This window comes from Pleurodeles waltl, chromosome 3_1, assembly GCF_031143425.1.
Source record: "Pleurodeles waltl isolate 20211129_DDA chromosome 3_1, aPleWal1.hap1.20221129, whole genome shotgun sequence".
Lineage (NCBI taxonomy): Eukaryota > Metazoa > Chordata > Amphibia > Caudata > Salamandridae > Pleurodeles > Pleurodeles waltl.
The window spans coordinates 1,548,690,795-1,548,712,811 of record NC_090440.1 but is presented as its reverse complement, the minus strand read 5'-3'; the positions used below and the strand labels follow the sequence as shown (position 1 = coordinate 1,548,712,811).

General features: G+C 42.3%; 1 protein-coding gene across 2 annotated transcripts in view; it reads left to right on the top strand.

The window, feature by feature from the left end:
* The window catches only part of TANC1 (tetratricopeptide repeat, ankyrin repeat and coiled-coil containing 1), a 736,024-nt gene that overhangs the window by 496,524 nt on the left and 217,483 nt on the right, over positions 1–22,017 (top strand). For both annotated transcript variants that reach the window (XM_069225129.1, XM_069225130.1), the window contains 2 exons: positions 4,458–4,694; positions 7,335–7,520. In XM_069225129.1, coding sequence (XP_069081230.1) covers positions 4,458–4,694; positions 7,335–7,520 — 423 coding nt within the window. The remainder of the gene's footprint in view (positions 1–4,457; positions 4,695–7,334; positions 7,521–22,017) is intronic.

The following is a 22,017-nucleotide window of genomic DNA, read 5'->3' as shown; positions in this document are numbered from 1 at the left end:
GGGCAATGCGGAAATTTGGGGAGGTCTTGGGGCTCTGTGAAAATCATGCCAAGTCCTCACTCTTCTCTCTGGGGGAGCTGAGAGGGAAAGCGCTGGAACGACTGCCACTGTCAGGCCTCCTTTGGTTGACTGTTAGTGTGAGGTATCTGGGAATTAGAGCTGCACAAACTGAATCGAAATGAACATCTATGAATGTGGGAAGGGTGGTGGACAGACGATCTTGGACACAGTCGGGTTCAGTGCTTTTAATCTGCCTCAATGAATCCAGGACTTTCGGGCTATGATCCTGTTGTCTAAGGGTCGGTCCTGAATCACAGCCTCGTTCATCCTCCTCACCAGCTATGCCAAGTGGAACATGCATGTTGTGCTATGGAACTTGAAGTTCCAATAGGCCCATCATCAAGACCGTCTTACCGATGCCATCCAGGTCTTGGAAGAGATGCTTTGAGAATTATAGTGGTGGCTGCTCAAGCACAATTGGTCCAGGAACAGACTTCTCTCCTTTCCTCATGCAGAATTGTTGGTGGTGATGTACTTAACGCTCCTGGGCTGGAGAGGTCATCTGGGGAGGGCAAAACCAGAGGACTCTGGGTTTCAGCTGATGGCAGTCCCACATCAGTCTTCTGGTATTATGGGCCACAGGCTGTCTCTGAGGGCATTCCTGCTGTCCATCAAGGGGAGACTGGTGCAGCTTCCCAGGGACACCACCATGGGTACTGCAACAAGAAGGGTGGAGTGGGGGAGTCTTTGCATCACTGGAGGTGGTTGGCACACTAAGGCTTCTTCCTGATCACAAACCACCTGGCAGGGTCCGTAAATGCCATAGCAGGTAACTGAGCAAGCGTCGTCAGACAGATCACAGTGGTGCCTAAATCCCGAGGTAGCATAGGGTGGTTTGCAACAGTGAGTAGAACATGGCTAGATCTTTTTGTTATTGTTGAGAACACACAGTGTAGCACATTTTACACATTGGAGTTTCCACAAGAATACTCATTAGGACATACATTCGGGCTGGAATATAACACAAGACTCCTGTACGCCTTTCTATCTCTACTTCTCGTTCCTCAAGTTCTCAAAAACTTCAATATCGATTAGTGAAATGTGTTGGGTCAAAAGAGTATGGTCCCCAGAACTTGTGTGCATGAGCATCTATACTCCTATAAGGCTGCTAATTTGCGAAGACCTCCTGCCTCTGCAACAGCCCAGGGTCCTCCACCCAGATCTACACCTACATGCCTGGAGATTGAGCGGCGGCAATTGACTGCGTTTTATTTACAGACTGAAGTGGTGGATGTCATCCATGCTGCCAGGCACATTTCGGCAAAGTCCATTTATGCCGGGCACTGGGATAAATGTGTGCCTATCCTTACCATCTTTTGGGCTAACAAGTGGGCCTCAGTGGATACTTCTTGGAGCACTACTGTCTCTACAGTCTGTTCTGGTAGGAAGGTCACTTCTCCCACTAGACCATGTGGGAAGTTTTGGTCTGATCCCACTCCACAGATCCTCCACCTTACTTTGTTATCTATTCTAAGGTGAAGAATCTGCAATTAACATTATCCATCAGAATAACAAGTTGCTTACCTTCGGTAAGGCCATTTCTCATGAATACTTTATTTAACTGCAGATTCCTCACTGCCCTCCCTCCCAACCCATACTGTGTAGTGGTCGCTTTTTAACATCTGAAAATGTCCCAACTTAGTATTCAACACACTGTTACCAACAATTGTTCACGCTGAGCCTCTGAGGACATTGAAAGGGTAATCATAGAAACTGTCATCAAAGCACAGGCGTGGCGCTTACATGCTGCTCTACTTTGTCACTGCTAGGGCGGTATTGGAGCAAGTGTGGAGCAGGGTGATGCTTCCTAGCGGCGCCTGTTAACACTTCTTTGAAAAAAGAATCGAGTCTGGTCTGCCACTTGGGGATATGCTAACGCCACGAATCTGATGTTAGAGTATCCACCTGCAGGAGTGTTACAAAAGATAAGAAACATTTGTTAGATGGTTACTTATGCTTTGCTTTGCATTCATCAGCAGTTGCACTATACACAAGCGCTGGATTGGCATTTTACATGCCAGTAAATAAAAGATTACTTGGTGGAGTAAAATGTATCCCCCACATACGGTGCCTGCGTGAGCTTCGAATGTACACATTCTGAGGAAGTCTGAGAGCTCTCCTTTTGAACCAAATCATAAAGCAACTTGAAATATTGGACTTAAAAACGCTTTAAATGTGTCTACTTCACTGTCCAGATATAGTGGTAAATCAGGCGTTAACAGCTCAAGAACCATACATTCAAAATCTTAAGAATAAAGTATTTATGAAAATAAATCCAAAATATATTCATAAGTCATATCTAGTTACTATATGAAACAAACAGTAAAAAGTTTGGCTGTTAGAAGTGTGATCCTGCGCTAAATAGAGGACATAGAAACAGTAAAGAAAACGTGATAATTCTCATGCACCGCAGGTCAGAGGAACTATTGTTGCAAAGAGAAGCATAACAAAATGCATTGTACAAAGAAACTTAGAATTAAACTCAAAGGTGCATTCTAAGTGGCAAAAAACATTAGCATATATTACCAACGTCTACATTCATGATATTTGTGAAGGAGCTAATTAGTGACCAGTGCACACATTCAATAAAACCTGCTGTGCAGGTATGGCGTCTCAAAGAGAGAAAGAAGTAAGTGATTCTGATTTAAAATGTGTTTTTTTACTCCTCTGACTTAGGACTGTTCGCCACGTAAGTAACACATCCATGCACAGCATATGAATCTATAGTATATTTATGCTCAGAAGAAACTACTAATTTACCTGTACCAATAGTTGTGGGGTAGGAAGCTCTGCAACATTCACATTTGACACTTCCACCTCACCAGTGAAGCAGGGGCTTCATCACTCTCTAAATCACTCTCATGGGTGCATAGTAAAGATATTGTAAGCCACCAAGGAGTTTTGTGACCTTATAGACACAAGAGTCTAGGCCAAAAGTCTTTGCACTGTCAAAGAGCTGGAAAGTGACTCGTGATGCCCTCACTATGTCCATTTATGGTACTCACTTCTTTTTAAAACATGATCCATTTTATTATGTATTTAAAATTGAACAAATACCTTAAAATAAGTATATACACCTTAACTATGCATGCAAGCTCGGTATGAAAACACACTCACATTTGTGCACATTATAGCAACTGAAGAAGACCATCAAGGATATTTGAAAAATAAATAATTGTTGTAAGAGAAAAATATTTTCCAGTATTTTGGCACCTCTTGGGCATGGAAGGGGTCACCATCAACTCCAGTCAAAATATGATTGAGGCATGCAAATGGTACTTATCATCCTAAGTGGCAGGTGATTTTCTCAGTTTTTAGATTCCCTTTGCTCTTTAGCTGATAATTTGAAGCACTTCTTCTTGAGGGTTATTATTGCATTTTCTTTTTTTTCCTGCTAATATTGCAAACCAGACGACTGCTATAGGATGAATTCAAAACAACTGTTTCTCAAACACAATGAATCTCCGAGTTGTAGGTCTCGTCTGCTCTCATAGGTTTTTCCAAGTGTGAATTCTTCATTTGTAGAACATTTTTACCCTCTCCCTTGCTCTACAGAATTGGTTGCACTGTACTCTGCTAAGAGCGGTCACTAAAATAAAAGTCTGACGAAATATATGCTGAACTTGTGCTTGCTTTAACATCTTGATGTAACTCACCCGTATCAATTGCAACAATCTGCATTTCCCCCATGCCTTCTGGCTTTTGTTTTCTATACTTCACTAAGGTAGTGGGAGCTTGCGTTGCATCTGCCTGTATGTTAAAGTGCCTGATTAGTAGAATGGAAGCGCTGTGTGCTTCATAACAGAAACTCTAGGAGCACAAGCCACAGAATACCTGGGAGATGAGATTGCATGAAATGTTCGAAAAGCAATTGGTAGAAAATAACATGCCAGAAAGGAGATAGGAGTAAAAGAAAGTACACCACTAACATGGCAAGATTTATAAAAGCATGCTTTTGAAGGGTAAAAAATAACATGCCAGAAAGGAGATAGGAGTTAAAGAAAGTAAACCACTAACATGGCAAGATTTATAAAAGCATGCTTTTGAAGCAGCCATTCAGTCCTTCACAACTTTAGAGAGATCATCACGGAAACACTTAGAGGCGCAGTTAGAGTGCATATATGAAATGAAAAAGTAAAATGTAATCTGCATCGCGCTTTTAGGCCTTTTTCTGCATGTGAAAGAGTTACTAATATGAACTTAAAAATGTAGGTTATCTGTAACAAGATGTGAGGACTAAGAAGAAAACAGTAAATTTCATTATTAGTAATTTTAAATATGACACTATCACAGTCTCACTGAAGAATTTGGGTTGTCCTGACATGCTAATCAAAAGGGCTACAAACTGCAGAGCACCCGGCTTGTGCTAATGTCTCACTTTAAATTTGTGTTTGCAGGTGAGCCGACTTCTAATCTTAGGAGGAGCAAACGTGAATTACAGGACTGAAGTTTTAAATAATGCTCCAATACACTGTGTTCAGTCTCACCTTGGTCATGAAGAAGTTGTCAACCTTTTGCTGGAATTTGGAGCATCCTTGGAGGGTGTATCTGAAAATGGTATGACACCACTGTGCTTCGCTGCTGCAGCTGGGCACTTCGATATTGTATCTCTGCTGTGCAAGAAGGGAGCAAGAGTAAGTGAAGGCAAAGCCCATTATTCCACTATTGTTCACGCTTACGTGACCCTTGAGTTGTCTTACCTCAGTGCTCGATTTTCCCCTTCATTTCTTGTGCTCATCAAAGTCTTGACTGCTTATATTATGGTACTTTCAATCCCTTTAAAGATGGCACCCTGAAAAACCTTCTCAAGAAAATACTTTATAGCACCATAAGGTATGTTACAGTACATTATTGTTTTAGTGGCTGTAGATGGAGCAGGTCACTTCATTCCCAGCCCGTTTAGCCTGTGACACATGATCATAGTTATATCTATAATAATAATTATGGTTTGAATATTGAGGAAATGATATGCACATTTTAATGGAGGCAAAATGCATATTAAATATTCCTCTAAGTTATATGGTGCCAGTCTAGTCAGTTATTGCATGTTGGGGTGAAACTATCTTGCAAAATAAATTAAGTTTATTAATAACATTTGTGTTTGATTAATTACTTAAATGAGGAGGAAAGAACATAAAACATAACCTCTCCACTTAAAAGTTGTGTCGATATGGAACACCAGGATATTGTAAAAAATATTTTGCTAATATTGACTAAGGATAAACACCTTTTATAACATTCATTATAAAGAGGAATATTTGTATATGTAGTTAAATAGGACATTGGGTCAGATACTGGTATTATTATAACACCATTTATTATCCTAGGGTGGTCCTTGAATAAAAATGGTTTGCAGTTGTTTCGTTCCAAGTAATATCATAAAATAGTTAAACTATCTATTCCTAATATTGACAATGTAATTATTTTCTGAGAAAAATGATGCCATCTGTCAGTATTGATGTACAGCGAAAACACATCACTTCTAAATAGTCCACTTACTAGATATATTGGAGCCAACTGTTTCCCCGAATACATGACACATTTTCTTCATGGACCCAAGTTACATATGTATGTTTGAGTCTTTTCTATTTCCTTACCTCCCCTTTTTTTAATAGGAGTTTGAGTTACTAATGACCATGGTAGAATCTGGAAATGCTTGCAGATTGTGCCATGAAGGTGTTTTTCCATGTCTGTTTTAGAGTGCACATTGTGGCAATAGTGATTGAAAATTGGAGATCTGTGCTCGAACTGTCAGTTTACCCCTGGGAAATGAGACTTGGGATGTAAAAAGGATCCCCTAGACAATCTCAAAGTATGTACTTTGCTGGCCAATCCTGAATATTGACAACAGGGAATTTGGAATATTATATTACTGAACTCCTGGTTGCAGGCCTGTGGCTGTGCACGCCATCCCTGTCAGTACCACAGTGGCCAAGGATAAATTCTGCAGGTATTTTCAGTGGATTATCCTTGCTAATTCATTGTGGCTTTTATGAAGCTTTTAAGGGTTTGATTTAAAGTTTGGTGGAGGTGGGCAGTAGCTAATGATCGTCTCTGCCATGGTACCATCACCTGCAGTCTGGCTACCAATTAAAAGGCAGTGAAAAAAATAGAGGTAGCTCCAACCAGACTGTGGTTTCCCCTTCAGCTGCCTGCCAAATTCCCACCCTGTAAGAATCAAGTTTCAACACTTGATGCCTGATTTTAACCTTGCCTGGGGAAAGCGGGAGGGTGTTGGTGTGTCGGCGTTTCAGCTTAGAGCAGGCGGTAGCCTTCATTTTCTTCTTCCAAGCCCAAAGAATACTATAGTTCCCTGAGTCCCAGCAAGGAGAAGACTGGCCTGATCACCATGATTATGCCAAGGTGTGCAGTACAAAAGAGAATTTCTCTTTTGTACGGCATTTGCTCCTGGTGTTGGCAAGGGAATCACAGGATGCCCCTTTTGTCAGGGGATGCATGCTTGTTCTTGGTGAGTAATCTTTGGGATTACCAGTATGCTTAGGACCCTGCAAGACCCTTGCCAGTACTGTTCGTGTGTTTGGTTCTGACATGTGGTTCCTCAGTGAGGAGACCATCCTGCGATACCGTCTCCCGAGGGAACAGGGTCATGAACAAGCGATGCAGGCACTACTGTGCGGATATCTATCCAAAGCCCTGTCATTCTCGTGCTGAGTTCATGCTGCCCCTTTAATCAAGGGAAATACTGCTGCAGGCAGTGGTAGAGAGTGGCAGGGTGGTAAGTCGAGCCTGTCCACAGTTGCCACACGTTGAAATGTTTGCAAATGCATTATCTTCACAAAAGAGAAGTCAGAAAACCTTGTGTATTTTGTAGAGTATCAACAAAGAGCTGTGGAAGGGTGTGTAGTTGATAAGCAATTTGTTTTGCATGTTGTGATTGATCAGCTTCAGATAAACAATTTGAAAGGTGGAATTCCACAGATTATAAATCTGGATATCATCAGTGGAAAATAGAAGTCAAAATCGCCTGGGTAGAATACATAATCCATTGTTCTTACAGGTATATTTGTAATAAATGAAGTAAATTGTGCAATTTATTTCTTTTCATTTTGAATATTTAAAAATAAATATGTATCTTAATACATAATCATGTTACAGGCTGAAACGCATTACAATGGGCTCAAACCATTCAAATTATGGTGAAACCTATTGCACAATAAAAATGTGTTATTTGTGGGATTATTCAAAATAATTTCCTCTGCAGTAGTTTTATATAGATGATGTATGAACTCTAAATGAATATTTTTGTGATGCAGGTTGATCATTTGGACAAGAAAGGGCAGTGCGCTTTGGTTCATTGTGCTTTAAAAGGGCATTGCTCCATCCTTGAGTATTTGCTCAACATCGAATGGCAGGTGCCTTCACGCCAGCAAAATTCTATTAGAAAAAGCTTTGCTCTCCAACAAGCCCTGACAGCAGCTGCCAGCATGGGGCATAGTCAGGTATGTTTATAATCCTGTGAAGGCTTTAAACATATTTAGTTCATGTTTAAGACTTTATGAGGAAGATTCCTCATATGTAGCACCAAAACTACACCGAATAGCTTTTCAAGGTGTGGGTATTTCTTTCTGGTGTGTTTTCTATCCGCATTTTGTGCATTCCGAGCATTCTTATGGTATTGCTTTGTCTTTAAACTGATATTTCACTTAGTTAAGTTTTTAAACTCAAATCTTTTACATGCATAAAGTAGGACTTTTGGTTATTATTATTCTTTTGCATTTGCACTGTTACTCTGTTTGCAGCTTGAAATTAGCAATTACTAAGGATACTGTGAATGTTCCAATAACTCCTTGTGTACATTTCTCACGTTTATGCTAAATGAAGCCCCCTACATTATAGGCAGAGATGTAAATGGGTCCGTTGATTCTCGTTAAATTTTAAAGTAAAATATTGTAAAGATTATCCTGTTCATAAGCTAAGTTTGGCAACAGTTAGTAAATTATTTTTCTGGTAGAGAAAGCGAGATGAGTTTAGAGATTTGTCCTGTGTGACTTACCCTTTGATAACAAAATTAAGGTTGAGGAACGCCTGTTTAGTGACATCACTTCCAGTCTAAAATCAGCAACCATTGCTCTGAGTTGGATGTCAAACCATGTGGCTCAAATTCTTAAATTATCATCCCTCTATTACCTAGTCTGCCATCCAACCTTTTTGCATTTGCATGACCGGTCTTGAAAAGGTTGTCCTGACTGCAGTAACAAAAATCATTGAATATAGCCCGAGGTGGATTAATGTCAACCTTCAATGTCTTATTGAAAATTCTATGATGGAACCAGTGGAGCTGAATATTGAAGTCATCAATGCTTACTTCTCTTTGACAATCCTAGACTGTGGGCATAATCACTGGAGTGCTCTGGAACTCCTTTCTTGAGACTGGCCCCTAAGTGTGCTGCTGAGGCATGGCTCTAAAGAAATTGCAACAGCAAAGCAAGATTCAATTTATGGTAACTGTCACAGAAAATAATGGTATACCACACAAACAGTGCAAACAAGCCTCTTATCATGAATTTATCACACTAACTCGAAAGGAACTTAAGGAGCATGATACCAAGAAGAACAAGCTAATGTGTCAAATCATCTTTGCCTCGGGTTTTCTAGCTGATGAGTCACATTGGAGGATACACTTTACAATTGGAATCCAAATCTATCTGATTGAGACTTCTAGTTGGACAAAGTGGTGCTTTGCAATAGGGCTTCTTTTCAGCCAGAAGTGGTTACGCCCCTTCATGTAGGCCAGTCCATCAACCTGCCTACATTTTACGCACCCCCACAACCTTCTAAGGAAGAGAAGAGACTCCACTGCCTGGACCCAAAAATGAGTGTTGGTGTTCTACCTTGATCGTAGAAAAGAGTTCTAGGACAAGATCAACTCTTCATAGGCTATGTAGGTGACAAGAAAGGTCGGGCAGTGCAGAAGCGGACCATCTCCACATGGGTTGTACTCTGCATTAAAATCTGCTAAGCACTGGCCAAAAAGCAACCACCTGAGCGTTTGAGTGCTCATTCTGCTCGAGCTACATCTGTGACCACTGAGGTAGCACGCAGAGTTCCAGTCCTTGATATCTGTCAGGCTGCAACGTGCGCACACGTTTACCAAACACTACTGCCTGGACAGTCAGCTCCGTAGGGGCTGGTACTTTGCCTGTTCAATCCTGCAGGACTTTCTAGTATGATCTTAGTTTGCAGACCCATCTCTGGGGATTGTATTGCTTGGGTATCTTTTCAAAGGTAAGGAATGGGCAACTAGAAGTCTCTGTCAGATGGAGAAGGTACTTACGTTTGGTAACGCCTTATCTGGTAGATACAATATCTAGTTGCAGGTTCCTTACAGGCCCATCCATCTTCCCTGATCTACGAACTGATTTCTAGGGACAGGGACCCCACCTTCAGGGCCTTAGTTTTAACACACCAATAGACAGTGTCCTTCATTGCTGTGTGCTACTGGCATGGAATGTTGTGAAAAGACACCGATGCCAGCGTGCAGGCGTTGTGCCTATTTAGGACCCGCAACATCATATCTGGCGTGGACGACAACAGACACTGAGCCGATTGATGCCACCTAATGGCACGCAGGGGTACTACTCAGAAAATTGCTGGATCCAGTCTGACGCCTGGAAGGAAATTCGAAGGTAAGGAATCTGTAACTAGATGTTGTCTTTACCAGATAAGACGTTAGCAAAGATAGGTTACTTGTCCTTCAAAATTCAAGGCAAGCTATGCAAAGCAGTTGAATCCTGTAACCTCCTAACATTGGATCATTGCATAAAATGAATTAAGTTTGCACATTTTTGGAAGCGGGGCAAGCAGTATTATATGGTAACCCTACGTGCAACGTCAGCAAATTGCAACAATCCTATTACATGGGTTTTGGTGCACAATCTGGTCATGCAGTCTACTTCCTTCCACGTCTCTTGTTCGTTGACAGTTGTCAGCTTGTGCTCTTAAAAGATGCTTCTAATAGTGCGTAGCTGTAATTTGGTAGTCAAGATAGTTTTGTAAGTATTAATTTATGAGTTGGTGTTATAGTTCTGGAATAATCGCTAGGGATTGACGGCCCCAGGACTTTTGAGTTTGAAACTTGGCTTGCAGAGGGCCTTTGGATCCATAGACCTATGATATCAAGATAATATATGTTTAGTTATAGTGTTCCTAGCTCATTTGAGCAGGAAGTACATGGATTATACTTGTGTTCAATATTTTCAACTCCAACATGGTGTAGAATAGACATTAAATTCCTGAATATAGAGCTAGAATTAACAGAGGATCATCATTGGTTTCAAGCATGATAGGACGCACCTAATATTGCTCTGCTTTCTCCACTTGCAGTATTACAAGCATGTGACATTGGGCCAACGCCTTGTGATCCCTAGCCTTTTTGTGGCCTATGTCTTGAGTGCTCGAAGAGTATGTAAACTGATAACAAGAGTGTCTCAGTTGTGGTAGATAAATAGCGCCTACCTGTATTACAAATTGCAATATTACTGTGCATATGTTGTGCATCATTGATGAATATCGATGTATTCACTTTACTGCATACTGTGTATCTGTTGACTGTGTTTTCTTTTTGTAAATTATATTTTGCGCCATCTAACTTATGTTTGCTTCAGGGGGTGTGCACTTTCTGGCTTCCATAAGTAATCATTACTATTTGTGAAGTGATTCTGAAGGAACATCTGTCTGGTTCCTAGGAATACTGGGTTTCCCCCATACATGAGCTAGTTCATGAATCCAGTCTCAAATCATTTGTCACAGTCTTGTCACTCCCATCATTGCCAAACTTAGCAGCATCACAGCTGACAAAGTTGTGGTAATCTCGGAATGTTGCCCAATGGATAGGAAAGATGAGGATTTTAGCAAACAGAAGAAAAGGACAGTAAATCAGTGTCTAGAGAACCAGGCAAACAGAAGGAATGAGGTGTCTCAGGAGAGAGGCTCAGTCACAGTAAGGGAACTCGTGCTTCCAAGAGGCCCCAAAGAGGTCAGAAAAATATGTCAGCTTGCTGATACAAATCTTGAAAGAACACAAGAAGAGGTCTCCTAGCACTCCAAAGTTCATACAGTAACAAAAACAGCCATCAATAGCAGTCAGCCTCACAGAAATGTCCGGACAACCCTTTCCAAGAGTACAAGGGACAAAAAGAGCACCATGCCACATTATGTGGTATAAACGTGGATGAAGAAGCCCTCAACGAGAACCTGTCACCGCAAGTGAATCCTAGACCATAAGACGAAATGTTCCCCTGAAGGACACCACAACCCTTTTATTGTAGATTTTATTACCAGCCGAAGACACCAGATCCTACAAGGCACTGATGGGTAGAGTGTCTTCTGAGTTTCCCCTCAGAGGTCTAGGATCTGGACTTCCCTTTTGTAATATTACAGAGGCCTGTGAAAACATTGATGTCTCTGGCTCTGGTGTGCAACTTTCAAAGTAAGGGAAGACACCTTAGATTGTTCTTTTTGAAAATACAGATACTGTATTGGGAATGTTTTGGAGACCAGCTATTTATTTCACAGCAGGCTTTACCAGAGCTGGCCTGAGGCCATCTCTAAACCTGACTTAAAGATGACTGCAGCTGCTCAGTGATGATCTTTGAAACCTATCTCAGTCCTGTTGGTGTACCCAGAGAAACATTATAGGAAATGGAAGGCATGGACAGAAGAATTTACGGTTCTTTATCCCTCGCCATAATGGGTGTCAGTTCTCTAGTGTTGTTCAACAGAAATGACAGGAAGCGGTGGGATTGGTTGATAGGAGGTAAAAGCCAGGGTGTCCTTCAGTAGCGAAAAACTCTGGCAGAAAAAGTCGACAAGGATCCCAGTCATTTAAGGCTCACATTGCTAGTGCTTTGGCAGCCCTGCCGATGAAGAGTCAGTCTTTTTTTGTGGATCGGGAGGCAGGTTTACCCACTTGCAAAGATTTTTGCTCCTCAGTTCCAACAGTTTGCCTTCTCAGCTGTGCCCCATAGCTACCATATTAAAGGCAGTCCTTGACTTGGAAATCTGTCATCAGGATAGTTCATCAGACACGCCTTTCTGCCCTATGCCTTCAGATGTCACAGCAGTATAAGGCACCTCCCTGGAAGGTTGGGGTCGCACCTAGGCTCACTTTTGACCAGGTGTCTCTTCTGGAACCAAAAGTTTCATATTAACATAATGTTGTCAAGTATGTCCTGCAAGCGTTCCAGACTCAAGTCACAGCAAAGGCAGTGCTATTTATGAAGCATGGATACAACCACTTTCTTTTCTTGTGGAGTGCAGTGGCAGATATCTGGCCTTAAGATCCCAAACTAGACCTCTTTCTTATGGGAAGTCACCTGCCAGCCATAGAGAGTGACAGGCAGATGAGTTTAGCAGGTCTGTGCTCAAGGCGCATGGGTGAAAACTTTATGAAATGAAAAGGGGCAGTCTGTTTGAACTAAGAGCAATTTGTTTTCACCAGGATGAAACGGATGCTGTGCCTTTGTCTTCAGGTTTCTCAAACTAGGATCACTAGGGGACACATTCTCTGTGAAGTGAGAATGCCAGTTCCCCTGTGAGTTCATGCTGGTTGCTCTGCAGCAAAAAACAGCCTATTCAGAGTCTGCTGGAGCGCAAGTGCATGTTGGTAATGGTGGCTCCCAATTTGTGAGGTAAATCTAGTTTCACCTGTCAGAGCACAATCACTTTTTAATGCTGGCCATCAGCTGCCTTTCGAGTAGGAAGAACAAAATGCAGTTTTGCGCATCCACCTGGCTTATTCTGACCTGTCAGGTTGGGTCCTTCAGGTCTTCGAGGTAAAAAAAAACATGGACTTAAACAGAGATATTTCATGGAAGTGCTTATTACCTCCAGTGCTGGGTAAAAGAAAGTTATGCACCGGATGCATGCCAAATGACATACATCAAGTATTAACTGAACAGCACAAACTGTTACTGTACCTACTGACTTTGACTACCAATTTGGGACTTAACACATGTCCAAAAAGGCACAACAAATAATCAAAAGGATGCAACAGGCAACAATATCTTGATTCTTGAAAACACACGGCTAGAGCATCTGCTTGATACAAATTCAGTTACACTTTTTTACGTTATTACTGCAGGGGCTTCCAATTGTCAGATGAGCACTTCAGTAGTTTATTTAACACATTTGGTCGAACCAAAATCAAAAGCTCCCTTTTTTTGTGGTGGTAAATACTGAAATACCCGTTGCTACTCAAAATTAAGACAGACGCTGCAAGGCTGCTTAGAGCTGATAATGCCCCTGTTATGTGATATACCTGCAGTTGAGGGTCCTCAGGTTGGCATAATCAGTTTCTTTTTTTTTCTTCCTGCTTTGCAATCTTTCAAACAGTGCAGAGCAAAAGATGTTCTACTCTGTGACATTGGATTACCACAAGGTAAGACCACCCTAACTAGTACTGAGGTTTCAGACAATACCGACTGTCATATGGATTCCAAAGGAATTCTAACATGTTACAACTGGCATTTTGTTGTCTGCGTCCAGGCCACTTTGTGCATTATGCTGATGGTGCTTAGACTTTGGGTCTTGTATGTCACACAGATGCTGCCAACTAATAATGCCTGTCTCATTTGAATTTAAGTACAAGTTAATTTGAATTCAAATTTACAGGTTGAAGAGAAGGTTAGAGGGACTCTCAAGGAGCCTTAGCCTATTCCAACATGATTCATTGGTATCACACCTCCTATTGAAGGATGCTTGGTGTGTGGACCAAAAGAGAAACCAAAAAAGAAGCGAGTCCCTGTACATTTAAAAAAAGCATTATCATTTCCATCTAAGATGAGGATTTTCTAAGGTTGGGACATAGTCATAAACAGTTTGTAGACAACTTTAGCAACACTAACACCTAGGGGCAAATTGGCATTTTAGAGGCATATTCTTTTGCGACGCATCTCAGTTTCTAACAATTAGGATAGTTACAAGATTGCCGGGTACGCTGTCATCATGTATTCATCTGGTTTAATATTCCAATCTCCATTAGGTCAATAGAAAAATGTCTAGCGTTCGCAACAAATAATTTTTAATTCTATTAAGGACACAGGAGGCAAGGATTATCCTGCTCTTTCTATGCTTTAATATTTTCAGCAGCCAATAGTAAAAGTAAACATAACAGTCACATGATAACCTTCGAGATGGACCCTATATATATTCTTTCCCACATTTCCCACATAACACTTCCTCTTTCTTTGTAATCCAAAGCAATAACATTCGACAAAAACATTTCAATTAGAGTCATATTCAACCCAGGAAATGAAAATCATTTCCCAAGGAAACCTGAATACATCCAAACTGGAAGAACTTTCCTGCAACTGTTCTTATTAAAACAATCCCAGAGGAAAAACACTCCAGAGGCGTCCATAGATCCAGGAAATATCCTAGATCACTTATCTTCTAGTCATAAAAGGAAAGAGAAAAACAAAGTTGAAGTATTCACGGTTCATCCACAGTGAAAAGTTACAATGTGAAATAATATACTTCTGCAAAAGGGAGGAAACAGTGAGTAGCATCAAATGCATGAACATAACAACATCACACTGCAACATCAATCGTAATATACAAACAGCAATGCTGTCTTATGTAACTGATTGGGTGGGATAATCCTCGCCTCCATGTCCTTAATAGAATTGAAAATTATTTGTTGAGAATGCTAGAAAAAATTGTATTCTATGTCAGGACCAGAGGCTCTGATTATGCTAGCTTAAAGCTGATCCATTACAATTGAGGCCACATCTACAATTGGTTGTTAGTAAAAACTCTTGAACGTAGACTCAGAGGACCAATCTGCCGCCTTCAAAATGTCTTCTAAGCGAGATCCTAGAGCAAATGATTTGGATGCCAAACCTCCCCTTGCAGAATGCGCTCCAAAAATGTAAGTATCGATACCTGCTTCATTAAGCAACCGTTTCACTCATCTGGCCAATGTAGCGGAGGTCACTGGGCGAAACGGTCTCTGCAATGCAATCAATAATTGACCCTGCATATCAGATCGAAATTCTGCCATACTGGCCTCGTACGCTTTCAAACAATGACCTACACGTAACTTAGAATTACTTGGGAAAGCTGGATATGACACCATTCTGGAATTGCTCTTAGTCCTCCTAGATGTTAGAAAAGAAACTCCTTCAGGAGAAAATTGCCTACCTGCTAATTCCAAAGCCTTAACGTCAGAAACTCTCTTGCAAGAGATAAGATAGAGCAACGTGGTCAATTTGGCTGACAACTATTTCCGCGATAGATACCTGTCCAAGACTCTAAGGACTGTGTTGACATCCCATAAACAAGAATATTTAGGTTGAGGAGGCTTGAACATTCTAATACCCCTCAGCAACCATCAAGCAATGGGCAATTAACCTATCAGAGATTCATTTTTATAAAGGAATGACTGACTGAAATGGCTGATCGGAAGTTGTTCACAGACCAGTAAGCCATTCCGTCCACCGCTAATGAGGAAAGAAAATTCATAATCAAATGGCAATCTGCTCTCATGGGATCCGTATTCCGTGAATTACACCAATCACACCAACGTCTCCATGCAGAGGCGTATCTTTTATGAGTACCTGTTGACCAAGCGAGACTAATGAATTGCTGAGCGTCTCTTGAAAGGCAAGGGATATTCCATCTTTCCCCAAAACCAACCAGGCCACTAGATAAAGTTGACCTGTCTGTATCAAGGGATGAGGAAGGCCCCCGGATCTAATACAAGATTCCAACGCCATGGAAGAAGAGCCGGGGGGGGCACACCCAAGCTCCAACGTGTCTGGGAATCAAGGTTGAGCCCTCCACAGGGTGGTCACTAAAATTATTTCCGCTTTCTGCCGTCTCATGTGAGCTAGCACTCAGCGAATCATCGCAAACGGGGGAAATGCATAGTTCAGAGTGTGGCTCCAGACCTGGAGAAAATCATCCATCGCCAGAGCCTCCAGGTCTGGATGCCACTGAAAAACACTGGAAGTTGATGGTTCAGCTGAGATGCGAAGAGATCTACACTGCATGGACCCCATCTGCAAATTAGCGCGTGGAAGGCTCAAGGGTGAAGCCTCCAATTGCTGAAGTCTTGGAGGTGACAAGAATGCCAATCGGCTATTACATTGCTCTGACCTGGAAGGTATTCCACTGTCGCAGAAATGTGATTCTGTAGACAAAAGTGCCAAATATCCTTGGCTATGTTGGAGGGCATCTGGGACCTGGTTCCTCCCAGCTTGTTCACATAACGTAGTGCTGAGATGTTGTCCAAGCCGAGCAAAATGCAGCAATTCACTTTCCCTGCCTAGAAACTCTGAATTGCCAACGATCCTGCCAAAAGCACTAGGCAGTTGATGTGGAGATCTAGTTCCTTCAAAGACCATCGACCTCCGGTGGAGATCTGACTGCAAAGGGCTCCCCAGCCCCATTGGCTGGGCTCTGCCTCTAATCACCTCTGGAGCAGCACCAAAAATGACTCTGCCGTTCCAATCTTCCCTGTGATCCAGCCACCAGGAGATCTCCGACTTGGCCTCCTCTGACAGGGAGATCTTCTCGGAATAAGAAAACCCCTTGTTCAGATGTTGAATTTTTAGGCGCTGAAGGGCCCGATAATGAAGAGGTCCCGGGAATGTCGCCTGAATAGGGGACGCCACGAGGCCTACTATCTGGGCTATGGACCTCAAGAAAGTTTTCGTCGAAGGCAACACTGACCTCAACTCTTTTTTGATATTCATCACCTTGCGTAAAGGAAGCATCAGCTGGGAAGAGAGGTAGTCTATCTGAAACCCCAGAAATTCTGGGTCGGGGTCAAGACCGATTTCTGGTTGTTGACAATAAATCCCAAGGCCTGAAGGAGGACAATAGTCCATTCTAGATGAGTTAGTCGTCTGCGGACACTAGGACATTATGATAATGTCATCTAGGTAAATGATTAGACGAACCCCTTTGGACCTCAGATACTCTACTACTGGTTTCATCACCTTCGTGAAGCACCAAGGAGCTGATGAAAGACCAAAGGGAAGGACTTTGAACTCGTAACATACGTCGCTCCATAGAAACTGAAGGAAACAACGGTGAGGGGAAAAAATGGGGATGGTCAAATAAGCGTCCTTCATGTACAGGCGTACCATCCAGTCTCCATCTTGGAGAATGTCCCCTAAGAGATGGATAACTTCCATCTTGAAGTGACGATAGAGTATCCGATAATTTAAATCTCGAAGGTTGAGAACCAATCTGGATCCTCCACCTTTCTTTTCGACTAGGAAAATAGAACTGAGAAAACCTCTCGGGTGAATAAAGGACTTCTGAATGGCCTCTTTGTCTAATAAATTTCTGCGTTTATGAATCTCTGCTCAGGTTTGGGAAATATACATTGTGTGCAGGGATAGGGTTTGGACTGGCGTATCGTAAAATTCCAGTTTGAAACCCTGTATTGTCTCTAAACCCCATGGGTCCTGTGAAATTTTGTGCCATTTGTGAATAAACAATTGTGTTCTTCCCCCGAAAAACCTCTGATAAATGTAGAATCCTTACCTGATAAACTAGTCTCTTGGCGGGTACTCTGGTTGCCTCTACCTTGCCCTTTCCTGAAACGGCCTCTGTTATAACGGGTTCTGGAAGGATAGAAGGTGGTGGGCTGTTCTTGATAGCCACCTCTGCCTCTGTAATAGTATTCTCTCTGCGGGCCTTGTTGGTAACCGCGGCCAAATGACTGCCCCTAAAGCGCCTGGCCTTGTTAAAAAATGGGCAAAGTACTTTGTTTGATCGAACCTTGTGCTTTGTCGACATTAGAATACGTTGCTATGAACTTAGAAAGTTCCTTCCAAAAGGGCGAACCATAAAGAAGGCCTTCGGGCTGAAAGGCCAGCCTCTGAGGAGGCTAAATCAGCTCATTTCGGGTCCAGTTTCATCAAGATAGATCTACGTCGTTCGCTAGAGATAGCGCAGTTCACATTGTCCAGCTGGTATATGGCACGTTGTGGAAAAAGAAAAAGCAAAAAATTATTTTTTCCAGGATTCTTATTTGGAACCTTTGAAGAAGGTGGTTTTTTTCCCGCTTTTTCTTTAGCATGCCCCTGTCCCGCCCCTCCTCATTGATTTGAGGTACCCGTTGCTTTATTTGGCATATGGCACGTTGTGCCCATCCCACCAAAATTTCCACATCAATAGGTACCTGAGACCCCTTGGAGTGGAAAGCCATCTCCAAAATCATTGTCAGTGGTCCTGACATGTCTAATAACTTGTCATGCACTATTTCCATGCCCGATCTAAACCCTCCTTAGCATCCTTGGTGAACCTTTCAAGGTAGGTACCAATGGTGGGGTCCACCTCTGGGGTGTCTGCGAACTTATCAGGCAGATCTGGTCTGGGACATTCTGACTGTAGTCGAGCACGTACATCCTTTTTCAGAGTCTTGGTGGATATGGGATGCGACGTATTTTGTGACTTCTAATGGGAGAACCCAGGAAGTGGATTTGGGATGTATTATATCCCTGGGTTCGAAAGTAAGAACCTTGGGTTGCTTAGGTGGTTCTGCATGTTGCAATTTTTTCTTCTGTTTGCCGGAAACTGGTAGTACCTCCTGATCCGAGTTCTGGGAATCTGGGGAGTTGGAATCATCTGACCCAGTGTCATCTCCGGGGTAGAGGGAACACTATAAGCGTGGTCAGAGGACAGAGAGGCTGCCAGTCTCTCAAAAGCCTCTGTATTTGGCCCCTTGGGCTGTAGAGCCTTCCTACCCATATCCTGTGGAGTGCCAGAAGGAGGGGGAGGAAGCCAACCCTGTTGTTGGACAAAACCATAGAGGAGTTGTTTCAAGGGGGCAATGGCTTTCACCAGTGCGTCATTCTCTGTCTGCCGCACTCCTGTGTCAAGGGCATGCGTCAAGGGCATGAACCAGGTGGGTCTTCCCCATAATAAAAAATGATCATCCGTGTCCAGATATCTGCCATTATTCCACCTGAGTGAGTTAGACCTAAATCCAAATCTAAATATTTGTTGATCCCCAAAACGATTCTGAGCCCCAAAGGGTTAATCAGGGGGAGCACAGCAGTCAAAAGACAAAGCTTTCAATATACCCCAGGAAAACAAGGTCAGCACCAAGTGCACAATAAAGAGTGGAGGGAAACAAGGCCTCAACAGCTCTGGGCAGGGCCTCTGCAGTATTGTACAACCCTGCTGAACTCTGTCGAGGCAGAGTGTCTACGGGAGCCAGAAAAGACACAACGAGTCATCTGAGGCAAAACGCACGATAACGCGTGTCTCACAGACGAATCGCGATGTATGGGCGTCGGCAAAGAGCATGCCCACGCTGCTAATGCTCAGAGCAATAAAAAGAGGACAACGTGATCGACTACTGCGTCGTCCTGGCTCCCAAATCCCTCACCACGCAAAAAAGCGCCGGCGGCAAAGCGCCACGCTATCGAGGGGTCAAACTGCCTCAAAACAACAAACTATCACTCGTAACCGATATGCGGCCTGAAATGAGCACCAACACTACTGTATACGATCACTTCATAACATTAGAAAAAAGGAGAACGCACTTAACTGGCTGTGGAGCAGCAAAGAAAGAGGAAGTGTTATGTGGGCAAGAGTATTTATAGAGCCCATCTCTATGGTTATCATGTGACTGTTTTGTTCACTTTACTATTGGCTGCTAAAAATATTAAAGCATAGAAAGAGAAGCATAATCAGAGCCTCCGGTCCTGACAGAATTCAGGAATAGCTTCAAAGTCAATGGTAAAAAAATAAATACTGTGGGCCACACAAGTGACCTTCTGGTCATAAGTCAGTGGAACAAAAAGGAGGCAGTGGAGCACGTCAATGTGTAAGAAATGAAGACCATTCCCCTATCAGCAACAGTTTTTGCAGCACAAATTTTTTGCTTGCCATTGTTCATCGAAAATACAACTGCAGTGTTCTTGCTGAACAAGAAAGGGAAACAATCCATGTATTTTCCTCTCTAAAAGCTAGCATAAGATATTGGGTGTGCGCCATTTGCCAAACCATTCACATGGTAGGATACCACATCCCAAGAGAGAGAAATATGCTGGCAGACACATTAAGCAGGCAAAAAGGAGTCTTATACAACTGGGAATTGTATCAACCATTCAAGATCTTCCGTAGAAGGGGAGAACCAGTACTAGATGTTATTGTTCCACAGAAAAAGATAAAGGACAAGTCTTCACTTCTGGATTTCTACACTCCTGCTCAGGGAGAAATACTGATCAGGGTGATTTGCATACTCTTTGCCGCTAATGATAATAGAGGTAATCGCCGGAATCATTCACTTCCACATAGCACACATTCTAGTGGTTCCAGTGTATGCAAAGCAACTGTAGTTTTCACAACTCAGGACGACAGCCATCCCTCCACATCATTCAAACCATTTGCAGCTTTCCTACAATGTAAGAAATGTGGTTTGTTTTTTGAGATCTTGAGCTTGGTAACCTTAATCTATCACAATGTTGTATACAGGTGCCACCGGAGGTTTATACATCTACTACAAGAACTTTTTAGGCAGGAAAGACAAAGCATATCTTTCGTGATATGGTGTTAGGCAACTGTTAGTTTCCGGTAGCTACCAGCAACCTAGCACCTACTGGAGATTATAGCGAAGTACCTGTTGCACCTGTTTGGCAGTATATTAGGCAGTCCGGCTCGTGTGTGCATTTGGCAGCTCTGAGCATACTTGAAAGGCATTCATGAAAAGTCACTTTCATCATATCCATTATAAATCTTTTTTGTGAAGCATAAAGAACCTGTATCCACCCAGGCAGACAACACCCACCCTAATAATTAAACATGCTTCTTGACCAATTCATAGAATCAATCATCGAGTCTCCGCAGAAGGCATGTTTAAAATCAGCTTACTAGTAAAACAGTCTTCCATTTAGAGCTGACGTCGTTAACGAGGATTGGTGAACCACAAGCATTTATGGAACAATAACTATACTTGCAGATTTCTTCTGATAAAGCCGTCATGCTTACTTATCCTATATTTATGCTAAAGGTTATCTTGACCTTTTATATCAACCACCCGGTTCAACTCCAGGTGTTTTTAGAGATCCACCTTTATGTGGAAAAAAGCGTCCAGCGTCTGCTACATGTCAAAACAGACGTTAAGTATGACAAAGACAAGGCAGGTTTAATTAAGCAGCCATAAACATTCTCTTCCCATTTTCAGCCAAGCCATTAGGCAAAGCTATCAGAAATGGAACTTTTGCCAACTAGATGGATTGTGGAAACATTCAGTTGGCCTACCTTTTAGCAGGAAAAAGGTATTTAAGAAAGCCAGAGGCACCCTCTGTTAAAAATAAGGTTGCCTCATTAATTTTTCTAAGCAGTGTTTCGGTAGCAGACAGTTGTGCTGGAACAGCTTGGCAATCCACGCACGGGCTCTCCACACACTGTTGTATGAATGCCCAGTTAAAAGAGAGTAATCACTGAGGGGTGTGGTGGCAAAGAATGTATTTATCTTTTTGGTTCCTTTTCTGCATACAAGTGTACCCATTGCCTCTTCTTGTTACATCTTCAGTTTACATGCATGATTAAGAGGTGTGACTAAAGGTGACATTTTAGAAGTGTCTCTCCGGTTTTTTGTTACTCGTACTTCACATCATTCTTTCAAAACAGTGGCCCATAACAACTTAACATCATCCTGAAGTACGTGTATGGCGTCAGCGCCTTCAAATGTCACCATAGTCGATTCCCAAACTCATTGGATTACTTCACACTGGCGAATGAGACACACCGGTCCATCATCACAACACGGTAGTTGGGTACTTCTTCCCGAATCTACAAACTGCTGCAGTGGCAATTCCAAATACGTTGCTATTCTGAACAATAAAATGAATTGTGAATTCTACAAGTCTTTGTTGGTCACAGCCTAAAACAGGTCTCGCTGTCAGAAGAATATACAAATATTTACAAAATACGTCTTAGCTGAAAGTTTTTTGTGTGGCTTTTTCAGGC